This window comes from Aquarana catesbeiana, linkage group LG06 (genome assembly GCF_042186555.1).
Source record: "Aquarana catesbeiana isolate 2022-GZ linkage group LG06, ASM4218655v1, whole genome shotgun sequence".
NCBI lineage: Eukaryota > Metazoa > Chordata > Amphibia > Anura > Ranidae > Aquarana > Aquarana catesbeiana.
Window position 1 is genome coordinate 17,610,439 of NC_133329.1, and position 17,678 is coordinate 17,628,116.

A 17,678-nucleotide genomic window follows, 5' to 3' on the forward strand; every position below is an offset into this window, starting at 1 on the left:
GGAGGGGGTAGGTGCGCACACGGGCGCCCGGCAGGGATCGCAGTCTGGGCAGGATGGTCTCCGAGGCGTCGCGGCCAAACCTCAAGATGTGGTCATATCCGCCAGGGTGAGTGAGGGAGGTGCAGGCCCGGATTGGCACCGACACACAGGGGCCTGCAGAGAACCCAAAACACATTCATGAGAGATCTGGCTGTCTTTCCGCACTTCTACAGATAACATTTAAATATGGGCAAGAACTGATCAAATATAACAATTGTATGGCCATGCTTATTTATTATAATATGTCCTTGTTTACTTTGTAACAGAGTCAGCACCGACAGATCCACCGAGGTCTGAAAGTTTCTTCCCCGTCAAATACCCAACTTCATACCGATCTCAAGTGCTGTCTCTGAGCTACCTAGAGAGCATGGAAGAGACCTGCTGCTGTTTAAGTTCCTCTCAACCCAATCATGGCCAGCTATAATTATTTACCATCGGATTATCCAGTTCCTGCACAAGATCAGATCTCATCAAAGAACTCCTGCAGGCAACAGAAATGTAAAGAAGGATGAAAGCACAGATCATGGAGGAGAGAAGGAGGTTAGGGTCATCGCGGAGGGAAAGAAAGAAAGAAAGAAAGAAAGAAAGAAAGAAAGAAAGAAAGAAAGAAAGAAAGAAAGAAGAAAGAAAGAAAGAAAGAAAGAAAGAAAGAAAGAAAGAAAGAAAGAAAGAAAGAAAGAAAGAAAGAAAGAAAGAAAGAAAGAAAGAAAGAAAGAAAGAAAGAAAGAAAGAAAGAAAGAAAGAAAGAAAGAAAGAAGAAAGAAAGAAAAGAAAGAAAGAAAGAAAGAAAGAAGTAATGGTCATGGAGGAGGAGGAGGAGGAGGTGGTAATGGTCATGGAGGAGGAGGAGGAGGAGGAGGAGGAGGTAATGGTCATGGAGGAGGAGGAGGAGGAGGAGGAGGAGGTGGTAATGGTCATGGAGGAGGAGGAGGAGGAGGTGGTAATGGTCATGGAGGAGGAGGAGGAGGTGGTGGTAATGGTCATGGAGGAGGAGGAGGAGGTGGTGGTAATGGTCATGGAGGAGGAGGAGGAGGTGGTGGTAATGGTCATGGAGGAGGAGGAGGAGGTGGTGGTAATGGTCATGGAGGAGGAGGAGGAGGTGGTGGTAATGGTCATGGAGGAGGAGGAGGAGGTGGTAATGGTCATGGAGGAGGAGGAGGAGGAGGAGGAGGAGGAGGAGGTAATGGTCATGGAGGAGGAGGAGGAGGAGGAGGAGGAGGAGGAGGTGGTAATGGTCATGGAGGAGGAGGGAGGAGGAGGAGGAGGTGGTAATGGTCATGGAGGAGGAGGAGGAGGAGGAGGAGGAGGAGGAGGAGGAGGAGGAGGAGGAGGTGGTAATGGTCATGGAGGAGGAGGAGGAGGAGGTGGTAATGGTCATGGAGGAGGAGGAGGAGGTGGTGGTAATGGTCATGGAGGAGGAGGAGGAGGTGGTAATGGTCATGGAGGAGGAGGAGGTGGTGGTAATGGTCATGGAGGAGGAGGAGGAGGAGGAGGAGGTGGTAATGGTCATGGAGGAGGAGGAGGAGGTGGTGGTAATGGTCATGGAGGAGGAGGAGGAGGAGGAGAAGGTAATGGTCATCGCGGAGGAGGAGAGGAGGAGAAGGTAATGGTCATCGCGGAGGAGGAGAGGAGGAGAAGGTAATGGTCATCATGGAGGAGGAGAAGGTAATGGTCATCATGGAGGAGGAGAAGGTAATGGTCATCATGGAGGAGGAGAAGGTAATGGTCATCATGGAGGAGGAGAAGGTAATGGTCATCATGGAGGAGGAGAAGGTAATGGTCATCATGGAGGAGGAGAGGAGAAGCCAATGGTCATTATGAAGGAGGAGAGGAGAAGCCAATGGTCATTATGAAGGAGGAGAGGAGAAGCCAATGGTCATTATGAAGGAGAAGAGCAGAAGGTAAGGGTCATCGTGAAGGAGGAGAGCAGAAGGTAAGGGTCATCGTGAAGGAGGAGAGGAGAAGGTAAGGGTCATCGTGAAGGAGAAGAGCAGAAGGTAAGGGTCATCGTAAAAAGGAGGAGAGGAGAAGGCAAGGGTCATCATGGAGGAGAAGAGAAAGCAATGGACATCGTGAAGGAGGAGAGGGGAAGGCAATGGTCATTATGGAGGAAAGGAAAAGACAATGGTCATCATGAAGAAGAAGAGCAGAAGGTAAGGGTCATCATGGAGGAGGAGAAGAGAAGGTAATGGTCATTATGGAGGAGGAGGGGAGAAGATAGGGGTCAGCATGGGGGAGGAGAAGAGAAGCAAATGGTCAAATGAGTGCAGACATTCTGGTATGTAACTATTTAATGTAAATCCCTTTAGTGCTGCTAAACACATCACCAGGACTAGTACATGGATGACGTTGCTGGTCCCATCATCCAAACTCAAGGTAGGTGTGGCCACGTCTATGGACGTCTGCATCCCTCCCAGCCACAGAGGCCGGTATTCAGTCCTGCTTGGAGACCCGATACCTCCCCTACACAATGTGCACCTACCCCTAGCTAAAGCACCTGCAGAATGTAAAAGCTGGGGGAGGGAAAACAGCTCTACCCTCCGCCCACACATGGCTGTCATGTGAATGCTTTGGCGTCAATGCTCTGTGGAATACAGAGATAAGGAATTCTGACACGTTTCTGTCTCCCCTTTATATCATATTCCATGTCAGGCAAAGCCAGGCAACTAGCATTTTCACACCAGGAATGGCAACCCCCAAACTTCTTCATTTCATGGCCATGTTGAAAGCAGCATTGGAAAAGGTTGGTATGCAGAATCCCAGGCTCAGGATCTAGATCAGGGGTCCTCAAACTACGGCCCTCCAGTTGTTCAGGAACTACAATTCCCATCATGCCCAGTCATGTCTGTGAATGTCAGAGTTTTACAATGCCTCATGGGACGTGTAGTTCTGCAACAGCTGGAGGGCCGTAGTTTGAAGATCCCTGATCTAGGTGTTCCCCAACATACATATAACAGACACACAGTGACCACTCACCCAGCGCCCTGCCCAGCCAGTCATTAACGCCGTTGCTCAAGGCATCGCAGGCGGTGTGCGGGGAATATATGGCCAGGCGGTTCTCCAAGGCTTTCACCACCAGGCGCTCCTTCCAGTGTCCGGACGTCAGCCGCTTCAGAGCCTTGAAGATGGGAGGGTGATAGGACAGGATCATGTTGGCTCCTATCCCCACCGCTTCCCTCCAGGACCTGCTCCGTCAGGTCATTGGTCAGCAGGAGTCTGTGTACCTGGTGCGGGGGGCTGGGCTCCACCAATAGGCCGACATTATCCCAGCTCTCGGCCAGGGCCAGAGGAGCCAAGGCTTCGAGGTGGGAGACCACAGAAGGGAGGTCCATCGAAGGCAGCTCCGGGGAGCGGCGCCCGGACGAAGTGGATGGCGGGATAGGTCTGATCCACCAGGTACCCAACATTCACTTCACCCACGTAGAGGAATCTGAGGGGGGAAAAAAAAAAAAGCAGGAAAAAAAAATGAAACAATACAGGAGTTCCCCGTACAATGCCAGCATGACAACAACAACAAGAGGTGCTTATTGGGGAACTATAAACTGGAGAAACTATGGAACTGATGTCCAAGTCATCTCCCTGGACATTTCTCCCAACTCCGATATAAAGAACCAAATAATAGGCCAAATTAAAAAAGTGCCCCCCCTACAACCCCAGCATGACGAGAACAACAAACCCAACCAGGTGCTTATATGCTAATGTTGGGGAACAATGACCTCAAGCAAAAAAAAAAAAAATATAGAATTGATGACCAAGTCGTCTCCTTCGCTCTCAATTCCAATATAAAGAACCAAAAACAACCCCTCCGGGGGGCTTTATAGGAGGAGCTGCCGGGAACGCTCAGCCAGGCGAGCGGCATTGTGGGAGGAGCCCAGCGATTGAGGCTTCCCCACCCCCCTCTTCTTGTATATTGAGGATTGGGAGTGTCAGCTTCATATACTGAGCAATATACAGAGAGACAGGACATGCTGAGACTTGTAGTTCCCCAGCACAGTGTTCATCTCCACCCAGATACTTCCTCTCTGGGGTAATGAGCTGCACATATATATCATTAATAGAAGATAAACCAGATCTGATAATCATATATAATAATATGGGGTTATATAAAGCTGCAGAACACTCACGAGCACTGAGTACATACCATCATGAGTCACTACAGGGGCGGCCATATTACTACACCCAACACCATCGCTTCTTCCTGTACAGAAGACGATGGCGCCCATATTACTACACCCAGCATCACCGCTTCTTCCTGAACAGAAGACGATGACGGCCATATTACTGCACCCGGCATCATCGCTTCTTCCTGAACAGAAGACGATGGCGGCCATATTACTGCACCCGGCATCATCGCTTCTTCCTGAACAGAAGACGATGACGGCCATATTACTGCACCCAGCATCATCGCTTCTTCCTGAACAGAAGACGATGACAGCCATATTACTACACCCAGCATCATCGCTTCTTCCTGTACAGAAGACGATGACGGCCATATTACTGCACCCAGCATCATCGCTTCTTCCTGAACAGAAGACGATGACGGCCATATTACTGCACCCAGCATCATCGCTTCTTCCTGTACAGAAGACGATGACGGCCATATTACTGCACCCGCATCATCGCTTCTTCCTGAACAGAAGACGATGACGGCCATATTACTGCACCCGGCATCATCGCTTCTTCCTGAACAGAAGACGATGACGGCCATATTACTGCACCCGGCATCATCGCTTCTTCCTGAACAGAAGACGATGACGGCCATATTACTGCACCCGGCATCATCGCTTCTTCCTGAACAGAAGACGATGACGGCCATATTACTGCACCCGGCATCATCGCTTCTTCCTGAACAGAAGACGATGGCGGCCATATTACTGCACCCGGCATCATCGCTTCTTCCTGTACAGAAGACGATGGCGGCCATATTACTGCACCCGGCATCATCGCTTCTTCCTGTACAGAAGACAATGACGGCCATCTTACCACACCCAGCATACTTGATGTAATTGTAGCCGTATTAGTGGAATTGTGACAGAGAAAATTGAGTACTGTCCGTGTTCCTTTTATTTGCACTAACATACAATTTTTCAGGACAAGCTTTCAGGGTATGTTAGTGCAAATAAAAAAAAAAAAAAAGTATCTCTGTACACCGAGTATGAAAGCTTCTTTCTGTACAGAAGACGATTACGGCCATCTTACTACACCCAGCATGAAAGCTACTCCAAGTACAGAGGAAGATGGCGGCCATCTTACTACACCCAGCATGGCAGCTTCTTCCTGTACAGAAGACGATGACGGCCACCTTACTACACCCAGCATGAAAGCTTCTCCAAGTACAGAGGAAGATGACGGCCATCTTACTACACCCAGCATGGCAGCTTTTCTGTACAGAAAACGATGACGGCCATCTTACTACACCCAGCATGATAGCTTCTTCAAGTACAGAGGAAGATGACGGACAGCTTACTACACTCAGCCCTATGTTAGATGACATTCACGGGTGTTAAAAAAAAAACGCCCATCTTACTACAGCTACCCAAGTACACACACGTATAAATAAAGACCTTATCCTCTCCCCGACTATACTGAAACCGCGGCGCACCGACTACAACAGCTGACTACCTGTTTGACGTCTGCGGCCGCCATCTTTCTACACCCAGAGCGCAGGAAGTGCTGGGCGGAGCCGGAAATTGGTTCCCAGGAAACGCAGAACGGTGGACAGGAAGTAGAGTGGCGGCCATGTTGGTGCACCCAGAGAAGGGAAGAGGTGAGGTGAGTGTATGAGTGGTGAGAGGAGCTGGAGGGTGATGTGGATAGAATTGGGAATGGAGGAGGGGGGCTGTGTGTTCTATGTTGGGTACAGGGTCGTGTATAGTGTTATGGGGGGAGAGGGGTGTGTATATATATATATATATATATGTGTGTTGTTGTGAGTGGGGGAGGGGCAGACAACATACAATCAGATGACACTTTCTAATGTCTTTGTTGTATTTCTAGGATCGGGGGAGGGGAGAGGATGGTGAGTATTGGAAGTCGGTGACTTTTCCTATCATGTGACGTCTGTGCGGAGGAATGTGATTGGCTGATTCCGGGTGTCTTTCAGGCGGTGACGTTACACACAGATCTGGGTGATATGAAGATTGAAGTGTTCTGTGAGAGAGCGCCCCGAGCCTGCGAGGTCAGTGTACCCTCCCCCACCCTGCCCCCCACCCTTCTCACCCCCCCCCCATGGGGTGTATATCTGCAGAATGATGGCGGGGTTATTGTAGATTTAGGGACATCCAATTATCAAGGTCCATAAAAACATGGATGTGTGAGTTTGTGGTGGAGGAACTTGACTGTCCTGCACAGAGTCCTGACCTCAACCTGAGAGATCACCTTTGGGATGAATTAGTGTGGAGACTGCGAGCCAGGCCTTCTCATCCACATCAGTGTCTGACCTCACAAATGCTCTTCTGGAAGAATGGTCAAACATTCCCATAGACACCCTCCTAAACCTTGTGGACGGCCTTCCCAGAAGAGGTGAATCTGTTAGGTGTCGGGGGAGGGGACATCTCTGGATTGAAGGTGAATGTTGCTGATTCTGAGGATTTTCTTCTCATTTTTCTCTTATTTTCTCCCAACAGAACTTCTTGGCGTTGTGTGCCGGGAACTACTACAACGGATGTCTCTTCCACCGCAACATCAAAGGGTTCATGGTACAGACCGGAGACCCCACCGGTGAGAGCCAACACTCCGCCGACGCTCCGCCCCCCCGAGAGCCGACGCTCCGCCCCCCCGAGAGCCGACGCTCCGCCCCCCCGAGAGCCGCCACTCCGCCCCCCCCCCCCGAGAGCCGCCACTCCGCCCCCCCCCCCCGAGAGCCGCCACTCCGCCCCCCCCCCCGAGAGCCGACACTCCTCCCCCCCGAGAGCCGACACTCCTCCCCCCGAGAGCCGACGCTCCTCCCCCCCGAGAGCCGACGCTCCTCCCCCCGAGAGCCGACGCTCCTCCCCCCCGAGAGCCGACGCTCCTCCCCCCCGAGAGCCGACGCTCCGCCCCCCGAGAGCCGACGCTCCGCCCCCCCGAGAGCCGCCACTCCGCCCCCCCCGAGAGCCGCCACTCCGCCCCCCCCCGAGAGCCGCCACTCCGCCCCCCCCCCCGAGAGCCGCCACTCCGCCCCCCCCCCCCCCCGAGAGCCGCCACTCCGTCCCCCCCGAGAGCCGCCACTCCGTCCCCCCCGAGAGCCGACACTCCGTCCCCCCCGAGAGCCGACACTCCGTCCCCCCCCGAGAGCCGACACTCCGCCCCCCCCCCGAGAGCCGACACTCCTCCCCCCCGAGAGCCGACACTCCTCCCCCCCGAGAGCCGACGCTCCGCCCCCCGAGAGCCGCCACTCCGCCCCCCCCGAGAGCCGCCACTCCGCCCCCCCCGAGAGCCGCCACTCCGCCCCCCCCCCCCGAGAGCCGCCACTCCGCCCCCCCCCCCCCGAGAGCCGACACTCCGTCCCCCCGAGAGCCGACACTCCGTCCCCCCCGAGAGCCGACACTCCGCCCCCCCCCGAGAGCCGACACTCCTCCCCCCCGAGAGCCGACACTCCTCCCCCCCGAGAGCCGACGCTCCTCCCCCCCGAGAGCCGACGCTCCTCCCCCCCGAGAGCCGACGCTCCTCCCCCCTGAGAGCCGACGCTCCGCCCCCCGAGAGCCGACACTCCTCCCCCCCTGAGAGCCGACACTCCTCCCCCCCTGAGAGCCGACACTCCTCCCCCCCTGAGAGCCGACACTCCTCCCCCCCTGAGAGCCGACACCCCGCCCCCCCTGAGAGCCGACACCCCCGCCCCCCCCCGAGAGCTGACACCCGGCCTTCCCCCTGAGAGCCGACACTCGGCCTTCCCCCCCGAGAGCCGACACCCGGCCTTGCCCCCCCCCCCCCCCGGGAGCCGACACTCGGCCTTGCCCCCCCCCCCCCCCGGGAGCCGACACTCGGCCTTGCCCCCCACCCGGGAGCCGACACTCGGCCTTGCCCCCCCCCCCCCCCGGGAGCCGACACTCGGCCTTGCCCCCCACCCGGGAGCCGACACTCGGCCTTGCCCCCCCCCCCCCCGGGAGCCGACACTCGGCCTTGCCCCCCCCCCCCCGAGAGCTGACACTCCGCCCCCCCCACCTACAGACCTCTCTATTCTCTGTGATCTGTACTTTGGGGGAGGGGACACTTTTCTTAAACTGTTGCTTCACCACCAATTAGTCGTTTTTCTGCAGATTGAAGTGTGGTGGGGGGGGGGATCATTGGTATCACATTGATTCCAGTTTTGCTGCCAACAAACAAACGAGGCTTCCGAAGTATCAGCCCCCCTCTACTGGGCCTAAGAGGGGGAGGGGGGGTACAGCCAGTACATAAAACTGCAAGGAATATTTGCCCAGTTATTAGAGATGCACCAATAATATATCAGCCAGAAAATAGGGTTATCAGCGTTTTACTGATTTAAAAAAAAAAAAAATGGCATCATGTGTCCCATTGACTTCAGTGCAGAATTGAGTCCCATTGACTTCAGTGCAAAAACACCAGCCACTTATTAAATTTTAAACATTTAAAAAAAAAAAAAAAATCGGCATCCTGATTTTTTTTTTTCTGTATCAGTCCAGATTTCTTCATGTGGGCTCACCACTACTGGATATGGGGACTCCACACGGCAGGGAGGGGGGAGGGGCTCACATCATATCCGTCCAATGGGAGCCCCGAGAACAACACACACTATTGTGGACAGTGCTGCACAGATCACTGCTTTCAGATAGTGGGCGTGGCCAGAAGAAGGCGGGTACTCACATGTGGGGGTAGGGTCCAGCCACCTCCAGACTCCTCCCACCTCTACACACTCATGTTGTATTAGAAGCTCTTTTTTTATATTGTTGCCCTTTACAAAGAGGGAGGGGCTTTTTTTTTTTTATATATTGTTGTTCTTTCAAAAGAGGGAGGGGCTTTTTTTTTATATTGTCCTTTACAAAGAGGGAGGGGCTTTTTTTATATACATTGTTTCCCTTTACAAAGAGGGAGGGGCTTTTTTTTATATTGTCCTTTACAAAGAGGGAGGGGCTTTTTTTTTTTATATGGTTTCCCTTTACAAAGATGGGGGGGGCGGGGTTATAGAATAAAACTGACACATACCGGGGGGGGGGGGAGCCCCATTATCCTCCCAGCATATCTAATCCTCTCTTGTGGTTTCCTCTCCTCCAGGGACAGGGAAGGGGGGGCTGAGCATCTGGGGACGGAAATTCGAAGATGAATTCAGTGAATATCTCAAGGTAAGTGTCACCCCCCCTCCCCCGTGTCACCCCCCCTCCCCCGTGTCACCCCCCCTCTCCCGTCTCACCCCCCCTCACCCCCCCCTCTCCCGTGTCACCCCCCCCCCTCTCCCGTGTCACCCCCCCTCTCCCGTGTCACCCCCCCTCTCCCGTGTCACCCCCCCCTCCCCCGTGTCACCCCCCTCCCCCGTGTCACCCCCCCCTCTCCCGTGTCACACCCCCCTCCCCCGTGTCACCCCCCCCTCTCCCGTGTCACCCCCCCCTCTCCCGTGTCACCCCCCCCTCCCCCGTGTCACACCTCCCTCTCCCGTGTCACCCCCCCCTCTCCCGTGTCACCCCCCCGTCACACCCCCCTCTCCCGTGTCACCCCCCCCTCTCCCGTGTCACACCCCCCTCTCCCGTGTCACCCCCCCCTCTCCCGTGTCACCCCCCCTCTCCCGTGTCACCCCCCCCCCTCCCCCGTGTCACCCCCCCCCTCTCCCGTGTCACCCCCCCCTCCCCCGTGTCACCCCCCCTCCCCCGTGTCACCCCCCCTCTCCCGTCTCACCCCCCCTCACCCCCCCCCTCTCCCGTGTCACCCCCCCCCTCTCCCGTGTCACCCCCCCCCTCTCCCGTGTCACCCCCCCCCTCTCCCGTGTCACCCCCCCCTCCCCCGTGTCACCCCCCCTCCCCCGTGTCACCCCCCTCCCCCGTGTCACCCCCCCCTCTCCCGTGTCACCCCCCCCCTCCCCCGTGTCACCCCCCCCTCTCCCGTGTCACCCCCCCCTCTCCCGTGTCACCCCCCCCCTCTCCCGTGTCACCCCCCCCCTCCCCCGTGTCACACCTCCCTCTCCCGTGTCACCCCCCCCTCTCCCGTGTCACCCCCCCGTCACACCCCCCCTCTCCCGTGTCACCCCCCCCCTCCCCCGTGTCACCCCCCCCTCCCCCGTGTCACCCCCCCTCTCCCGTCTCACCCCCCCTCACCCCCCCCCTCTCCCGTGTCACACCCCCCTCTCCCGTGTCACCCCCCCCTCTCCCGTGTCACACCCCCCTCCCCCGTGTCACACCTCCCTCTCCCGTGTCACCCCCCTCTCCCGTGTCACCCCCCTCTCCCATGTCACCCCCCCTCTCCGTGTCACCCCCCCTCTCCCGTCTCACCCCCCCTCACCCCCCCCTCTCCCGTGTCACCCCCCCCCTCTCCCGTGTCACACCCCCCTCTCCCGTGTCACCCCCCCTCTCCCGTGTCACACCCCCCTCCCCCGTGTCACACCTCCCTCTCCCGTGTCACCCCCCTCTCCCGTGTCACCCCCCCCTCTCCCGTGTCACCCCCCCCTCCCCCGTGTCACCCCCCCCTCCCCCGTGTCACCCCCCCCTCTCCCGTGTCACCCCCCCCTCTCCCGTGTCACCCCCCCCCTCCCCCGTGTCACCCCCCCTCCCCCGTGTCACCCCCCCCCTCTCCCGTCTCACCCCCCCTCACCCCCCCCTCTCCCGTGTCACCCCCCCCCTCTCCCGTGTCACCCCCCCCTCTCCCGTGTCACCCCCCCCCTCTCCCGTGTCACCCCCCCTCTCCCGTGTCACCCCCCCTCTCCCGTGTCACCCCCCCTCTCCCGTGTCACACCCCCCTCCCCCGTGTCACACCCCCCTCCCCCGTGTCACCCCCCCTCTCCCGTGTCACACCCCCCCTCCCCCGTGTCACACCTCCCTCTCCCGTGTCACCCCCCCCTCTCCCGTGTCACCCCCCCGTCACACCCCCCTCTCCCGTGTCACACCCCCCTCTCCCGTGTCACCCCCCCTCTCCCGTCTCACCCCCCCTCACCCCCCCTCTCCCGTGTCACACCCCCCTCTCCCGTGTCACACCCCCCTCTCCCGTGTCACCCCCCCTCTCCCGTGTCACACCCCCCTCCCCCGTGTCACACCCCCCTCCCCCGTGTCACACCTCCCTCTCCCGTGTCACCCCCCTCTCCCGTGTCACCCCCCTCTCCCGTGTCACCCCCCCTCTCCGTGTCACCCCCCCTCTCCCGTGTCACCCCCCCCTCTCCCGTGTCACCCCCCCCCTCCCGTGTCACCCCCCCCCTCCCGTGTCACCCCCCCCCTCCCGTGTCACCCCCCCCCCTCCCGTGTCACCCCCCCCTCTCCCGTGTCACACCCCCCTCTCCGTGTCACACCCCCCTCCCGTGTCACACCCCCCTCCCGTGTCACCCCCCCTCTCCCGTGTCACACCCCCCTCTCCCGTGTCACACCCCCCTCTCCCGTGTCACACCCCCCTCTCCCGTGTCACACCCCCCTCTCCCGTGTCACCCCCCCCCTCTCCCGTGTCACCCCCGTGTCACACCCCCCTCCCCCGTGTCACACCCCCTCCCCCGTGTCACACCCCCCTCTCCCGTGTCACACCCCCCTCTCCCGTGTCACACCCCCTCCCCCGTGTCGCCCCTCCCTCCCCCCCTCCCTCCCCCATATAGGAGATCCATGTGACGGGTCATGTGATGCAAATATCAGATCACTGTGTACATTTGTGCTGTCATTGCAGAGTGACCAGCAGTGGAAAATTAATAAATAAATATCTTCTGTTTAACCCCTTCAATACCAGGAACTTTTACCCCCCTTCCTGCCCAGGCCAAATATCAACAGTCAGCGCTCTCACACTTTGAATGACAATTGCACGGTGATGCAACATTGTAGCCATATGACCCCCCCCCCCCCCACAAATAGAGATTTATTTTGGTGGTATTTGATCACCTTTTATTTTTTGCGCTATAAAACACATCCAATAAAAAATGTAAAAAAATCGATTTTTTTTTTTTTTTTCATCAATTTTTAGGCCAATATATATTCTTCTACTTTTTGTTTTTGGCTAAAAAAAAAAATCCCAATAAGCGTATATAGCTTGTGTAAAATTTATGGCGTCTACAGACTATGGGATCGATTTGTGGGATTTTTTTTTTTTTTTTTTTTTTGTTTTCTTTTGTTTTTCTAGTAATGGCGGCGATCGGCGTCTTTTCATAGCGGGACTACGACTTTGCGGGAACCAGTGTTAATTTTGGCAGACAAATTTCGCTTTAGTTTTAGTCTTAGGACTAAAATGGCATTTTAGTTTTAGTCCCATTTTTAGTCTTCTGCAATTTAGTTTTTTTTTTTTTTTTTTTAGATTTAGTCGACTAAATCTCCAGGACATTTTTAGTCGACTAAAACTACTTTTAGTCGATTAAAATCTAATGGGTTTTAATGAAATTGTAATGCATTAGTGAACATTTCTCTACAATTTCCAAACTCGTCATATACTGATGAACACGCACTACAGACCGGTGTTCATTTCTAAGTCAAATTTACAATTTTAGTTTTAGTCTTTTGACTAAAATGCCATTTTAGTTTTAGTCGTATTTTAGTCATCTCAATTGTTTTAGTCGACTAAAATAGTATTCATTTAGTCGACTAAATTAACACTTTGCGGGAACCAGGGACACCAATACAGGGATCAGGGCTTAAAAATGTGCACTGTCACTGTACTAGTGACACTGATTGGGAAGGGGGGGGGGGGGGCGAGCAAAGAGTTAAACGTGTGCCTAGCCAGTGTTTTATGTGTGAGGTGCTTTTACTAGGGGAAGAGATGGATTTTATTGGTCCTTTCACAAGCTCAGCCCCCCCCCCTCCTTCCTCGTCATGGCCCTCTGCTCTAATGAAAGAAGTGTCTGTGCTGGCCCAGCTCCTCCGCCCCTCCCCTATATGTAACCCTTTTTGTATATTGCTGCAGGGGAGGAGTAAAAAGGGGGATTACTATAGTGTGACATCACATCCAAGATGGCGGCGGGTCCCAGCCGCGGTCTCCGGGGATGGTGAATGTGAACACACGGGAGGGATTCACTGGTGAATGATATTTGTAGAACATGTTCCTCTCACATATAATCTGATAGGACAGTGATTGGTGAACCTTGGCACCCCAGATGATTTGGAACTACATTTCCCATGATGCTCTGGCACTCTGCAGTGTAGTGGAGCATCATGGGAAATGTAGTTCCAAAACGTGGGGTGCCAAGGTTTGCCATCACTGGTCTAGGAGGACTGTGGGGGAGGGGATGGATGGTCTGCTGACACCATCTCTCTACTATACAGAGAATTCTGTTATCAGTGGTGATTCTTATTTCTGGAGCTCCACCTCCAGATTTTATATATATTTTCTCTAGAAGTCTCCTTTCCTCCGCTGCAGACGTTGTAGAGATTGGTATTGATGTGGGTAGGAGATTAGAGGGTCATAGAGAGTGATTCCTGTGTGTTCTCTCCCCTCCCCCCAGCACAGTGTACGGGGCGTGGTCTCCATGGCCAACAACGGCACCAACACCAACGGATCCCAATTCTTCATCACCTACGCCAAGCAACCCCACCTGGACATGAAGTACACCGTCTTCGGAAAGTGAGTGATCGGGGGAGGGGGGGGGGGACCAGGGGGGTCACCTCTCCCTCCTATTATCCCTTCCTCTAGTCTTATACATCTCCAGGGTCTGACATCCTGATATAAAAGACTAGAGGAAGGGGAGACCCCCCCAGATATACATCACCAGGTCTGATATCCTAATAAGACTAGAGGAAGGGGAGACCCCTCCAGATATACATCACCAGGTCTGATATCCTAATAATAAGACTAGAGGAAGGGGAGACCCCTCCAGATATACATCACCAGGTCTGATATCCTAATAATAAGACTAGAGGAAGGGGAGACCCCTCCAGATATACATCTCCAGGTCTGATATCCTAATAATAAGACTAGAGGAAGGGGAGACCCCTCCAGATATACATCTCCAGGTCTCATATCCTGATATAAAAGACTAGAGGAAGGGGAGACCCCCCCAGATATACATCTCCAGGTCTGATATCCTAATAATAAGACTAGAGGAAGGGGAGACCCCTCCAGATATACATCTCCAGGTCTCATATCCTAATAATAAGACTAGAGGAAGGGGAGACCCCTCCAGATATACATCTCCAGGTCTCATATCCTAATAATAAGACTAGAGGAAGGGGAGACCCCCCCAGATATACATCTCCAGGTCTGATATCCTAATAATAAGACTAGAGGAAGGGGAGACCCCTCCAGATATACATCTCCAGGTCTGATATCCTAATAATAAGACTAGAGGAAGGGGAGACCCCCCAGATATACATCTCCAGGTCTCATATCCTGATATAAAAGACTAGAGGAAGGGGAGACCCCCCCAGATATACATCTCCAGGTCTGATATCCTAATAATAAGACTAGAGGAAGGGGAGACCCCCCCAGATATACATCTCCAGGTCTGATATCCTAATAATAAGACTAGAGGAAGGGGAGACCCCCCCAGATATACATCTCCAGGTCTGATATCCTAATAATAAGACTAGAGGAAGGGGAGACCCCTCCAGATATACATCTCCAGGTCTCATATCCTAATAATAAGACTAGAGGAAGGGGAGACCCCTCCAGATATACATCTCCAGGTCTGATATCCTAATAATAAGACTAGAGGAAGGGGAGACCCCCCCAGATATACATCTCCAGGTCTGATATCCTAATAATAAGACTAGAGGAAGGGGAGACCCCTCCAGATATACATCTCCAGGTCTCATATCCTGATATAAAAGACTAGAGGAAGGGGAGACCCCCCAGATATACATCTCCAGGTCTCATATCCTGATATAAAAGACTAGAGGAAGGGGAGACCCCCCCAGATATACATCTCCAGGTCTGATATCCTAATAATAAGACTAGAGGAAGGGGAGACCCCCCCAGATATACATCTCCAGGTCTGATATCCTAATAATAAGACTAGAGGAAGGGGAGACCCCCCCCCCAGATATACATCTCCAGGTCTGATATCCTAATAATAAGACTAGAGGAAGGGGAGACCCCTCCAGATATACATCTCCAGGTCTGATATCCTGATAATAAGACTAGAGGAAGGGGAGACCCCTCCAGATATACATCTCCAGGTCTGATATCCTAATAATAAGACTAGAGGAAGGGGAGACCCCCCCAGATATACATCTCCAGGTCTGATATCCTGATATAAAAGACTAGAGGAAGGGGAGACCCCTCCAGATATACATCTCCAGGTCTGATATCCTAATAATAAGACTAGAGGAAGGGGAGACCCCCCCAGATATACATCTCCAGGTCTGATATCCTAATAATAAGACTAGAGGAAGGGGAGACCCCTCCAGATATACATATCCAGGTCTGATATCCTGATAATAAGACTAGAGGAAGGGAAGACCCCCCCAGATATACATCTCCAGGTCTCATATCCTGATATAAAAGACTAGAGGAAGGGGAGACCCCCCTAGATATCTGGGGGGGGGGGTCTCCCCTTCCTCCAGACTTTTTTAGGATATCAGACCTGGAGATGTATATCTGGGGGGGGGGGGGGGGTCTCCCCTTCCTCTAGTCTTATACATCTCCAGGTCTGATATTCTAATAAGACTAGAGGAAGGGGAGACCCCCCCCCCAGATATACATCTCCAGGTCTGATATCCTAATAAGACTCTAGTCTTTTATATCAGGATATCAGACCTGGAGATGTATATCTGGGGGGTCTCCCCTTCCTCTAGTCTTATCAGGATATCAGACCTGGAGATGTATATCTGGGGGGGGTCTCCCCTTCCTCTAGTTTTATTATTAGGATATCAGACCTGGGGATGTATATCTGGGGGGGTCTCCCCTTCCTCTAGTCTTATTATCAGGATATCAGACCTGGAGATGTATATCTGGGGGGTCTCCCCTTCCTCTAGTCTTATTATCAGGATATCAGACCTGGAGATGTATATCTGGGGGGGGTCTCCCCTTCCTCTAGTCTTATTATTAGGATATCAGACCTGGAGATGTACAATACTCGGCATAAATGAATACACCCCAACACATTTTGTCAGCCTTTTTACTTTCCTTTCAGAATCCAAATTTTCTATGGGACACTAAACTACAAAATACTCCCACAAATGTGGGCCGTTGGTTGCAACCAAGATTTGTTCACTTGCACCCGCACAAAAAAAAAGTATTTTTCCAACAAATTCATTCAAGACCATGTTGCAAAAATAAGTACACCCCAATGAAAGTCTTAGGAGTAGAGGTCGACTGATTATATCGGCCGATATTTGGGCCATTTTGGAGAAATCGGAATCGGACGATTATTATCCAAATTTAGGCCGACATTGAACACTGGCCTTGAGGAAAAGACGATCCGCACTCCGGTGATTGCTCTTAAAAAGTGTAATATTTATTGACAAGCCACAGTGACCAAACACAAATGAGAACAGTTGACGCGTTTCGGCCTATAAGGCCTTAGTCATAACCACCACAACCACAACAGAGTGTGGAGAAGGGAGGAGGAATGTGGGGTTCTTCTTCCCTTCTCCACACTCTGTTGGCAGAGCAGCACCGCGGTGTGTGAAACTGTATAGAGAGAGAGAGGAGCTGTCAAAATTAAGGTTGGATGTCGGGGGGTGAGTGGGACCCAGCTATCCAACACCGGCCGACGGGATCTGGGCGGACGGCTACGTGTATGTGGCCCTGCCCCTTTCTTAAACAGCCCAATCATTGGCTGGATAGCTGCTGGGTCCCGCCCACCTCCGACATCACACTGAATTTGTCAGCTCCAGCATGACTGCGCAATTGTCAGAGCGACGCAGTGCCATATCGCAAAAACGTGCTCTGGTCAGGAAGGGGGTAAAATCTTCCGGGGCTGAAAAAAAAAAAAACTAAACAAAATCTTTAGTTATCCTTTTACGCCTGAGCCCCATTCCCTGCTCTTTGTTCCGGCTCTCACATCGTTCTCTCATGTTTCTTGCAGAGTAATCGATGGACTGGACACTCTGGATGAGTTGGAGAAGCTTCCGGTACACGAGAAGTCATTTCGCCCGCTGACGGAAGTGCGGATAAAAGACGTCACCATTCACGCCAACCCGTTTGCCCTCTGACCTCCTGTCGGCCGGAGGTGAACTCTGTACTCAGCCGTCTGTGCTCATCTGTATCAGATGTTACATTGTGTACTGCCTAGGAGGGGGGAGGAAACCAGCCGGACTTGTACTGCGCTACTACTGCTGTTTGTGATGCTCACTTTGCGTTCCTTTTTTTTTTTTTATTTTGTGCATGAAAATTGTTTTGTTAAAAATAAAACTTTTTTACCCACTTTGTGTCTGTACCCGATACACTTCATGGGGGGATTATGTTACTAGAACTCATCTGGCCTCGAATCTCTTCCTGCGGATGGACAATATTCAGAAAGTTTGTCGGTATGACTGTCATCCAGCTGTGGAAAGTTCTGCAGATTGCAGGCGTGACCAGCGGGGGGGGGGGCTGACTCTGTTATTGGTCAATTTTTTATTACATTTTTAAAACTAATCTCTGGGCTCCCCCGTCCT

The 17,678-nt window shown here is 53.6% G+C and overlaps 2 protein-coding genes across 4 annotated transcripts in view; one reads left to right on the top strand and one right to left on the bottom strand.

The window, feature by feature from the left end:
• Positions 1–5,738, bottom strand: part of NIF3L1 (NGG1 interacting factor 3 like 1) — a gene marked incomplete in the record, with an annotated part of 13,342 nt that extends 7,604 nt beyond the window's left edge. Inside the window, 4 exon segments of the mRNA XM_073635405.1 lie at positions 1–153; positions 3,016–3,214; positions 3,216–3,469; positions 5,662–5,738. Of these exon segments, the coding sequence (XP_073491506.1) occupies positions 1–153; positions 3,016–3,214; positions 3,216–3,446 (583 nt within the window).
• On the top strand, positions 5,611–17,445 carry PPIL3 (peptidylprolyl isomerase like 3). 3 transcript variants are annotated; one of them, XM_073635415.1, is made up of 7 exons: positions 5,611–5,811; positions 6,037–6,058; positions 6,143–6,217; positions 6,666–6,759; positions 9,250–9,317; positions 13,583–13,701; positions 17,108–17,445. In XM_073635415.1, the coding sequence occupies exons 2-7, from the start codon at positions 6,056–6,058 to the stop codon at positions 17,232–17,234; spliced, it is 486 nt and encodes a 161-aa protein (XP_073491516.1). In that variant the 5' UTR covers positions 5,611–5,811; positions 6,037–6,055; the 3' UTR covers positions 17,235–17,445. The 3 variants fall into 3 exon arrangements, with proteins under 3 accessions (XP_073491516.1, XP_073491514.1, XP_073491515.1); XM_073635413.1 differs by having other exon boundaries at positions 5,724–5,806; XM_073635414.1 differs by having other exon boundaries at positions 5,799–5,826.
• The last annotated feature ends 233 nt before the right edge of the window (positions 17,446–17,678 follow it).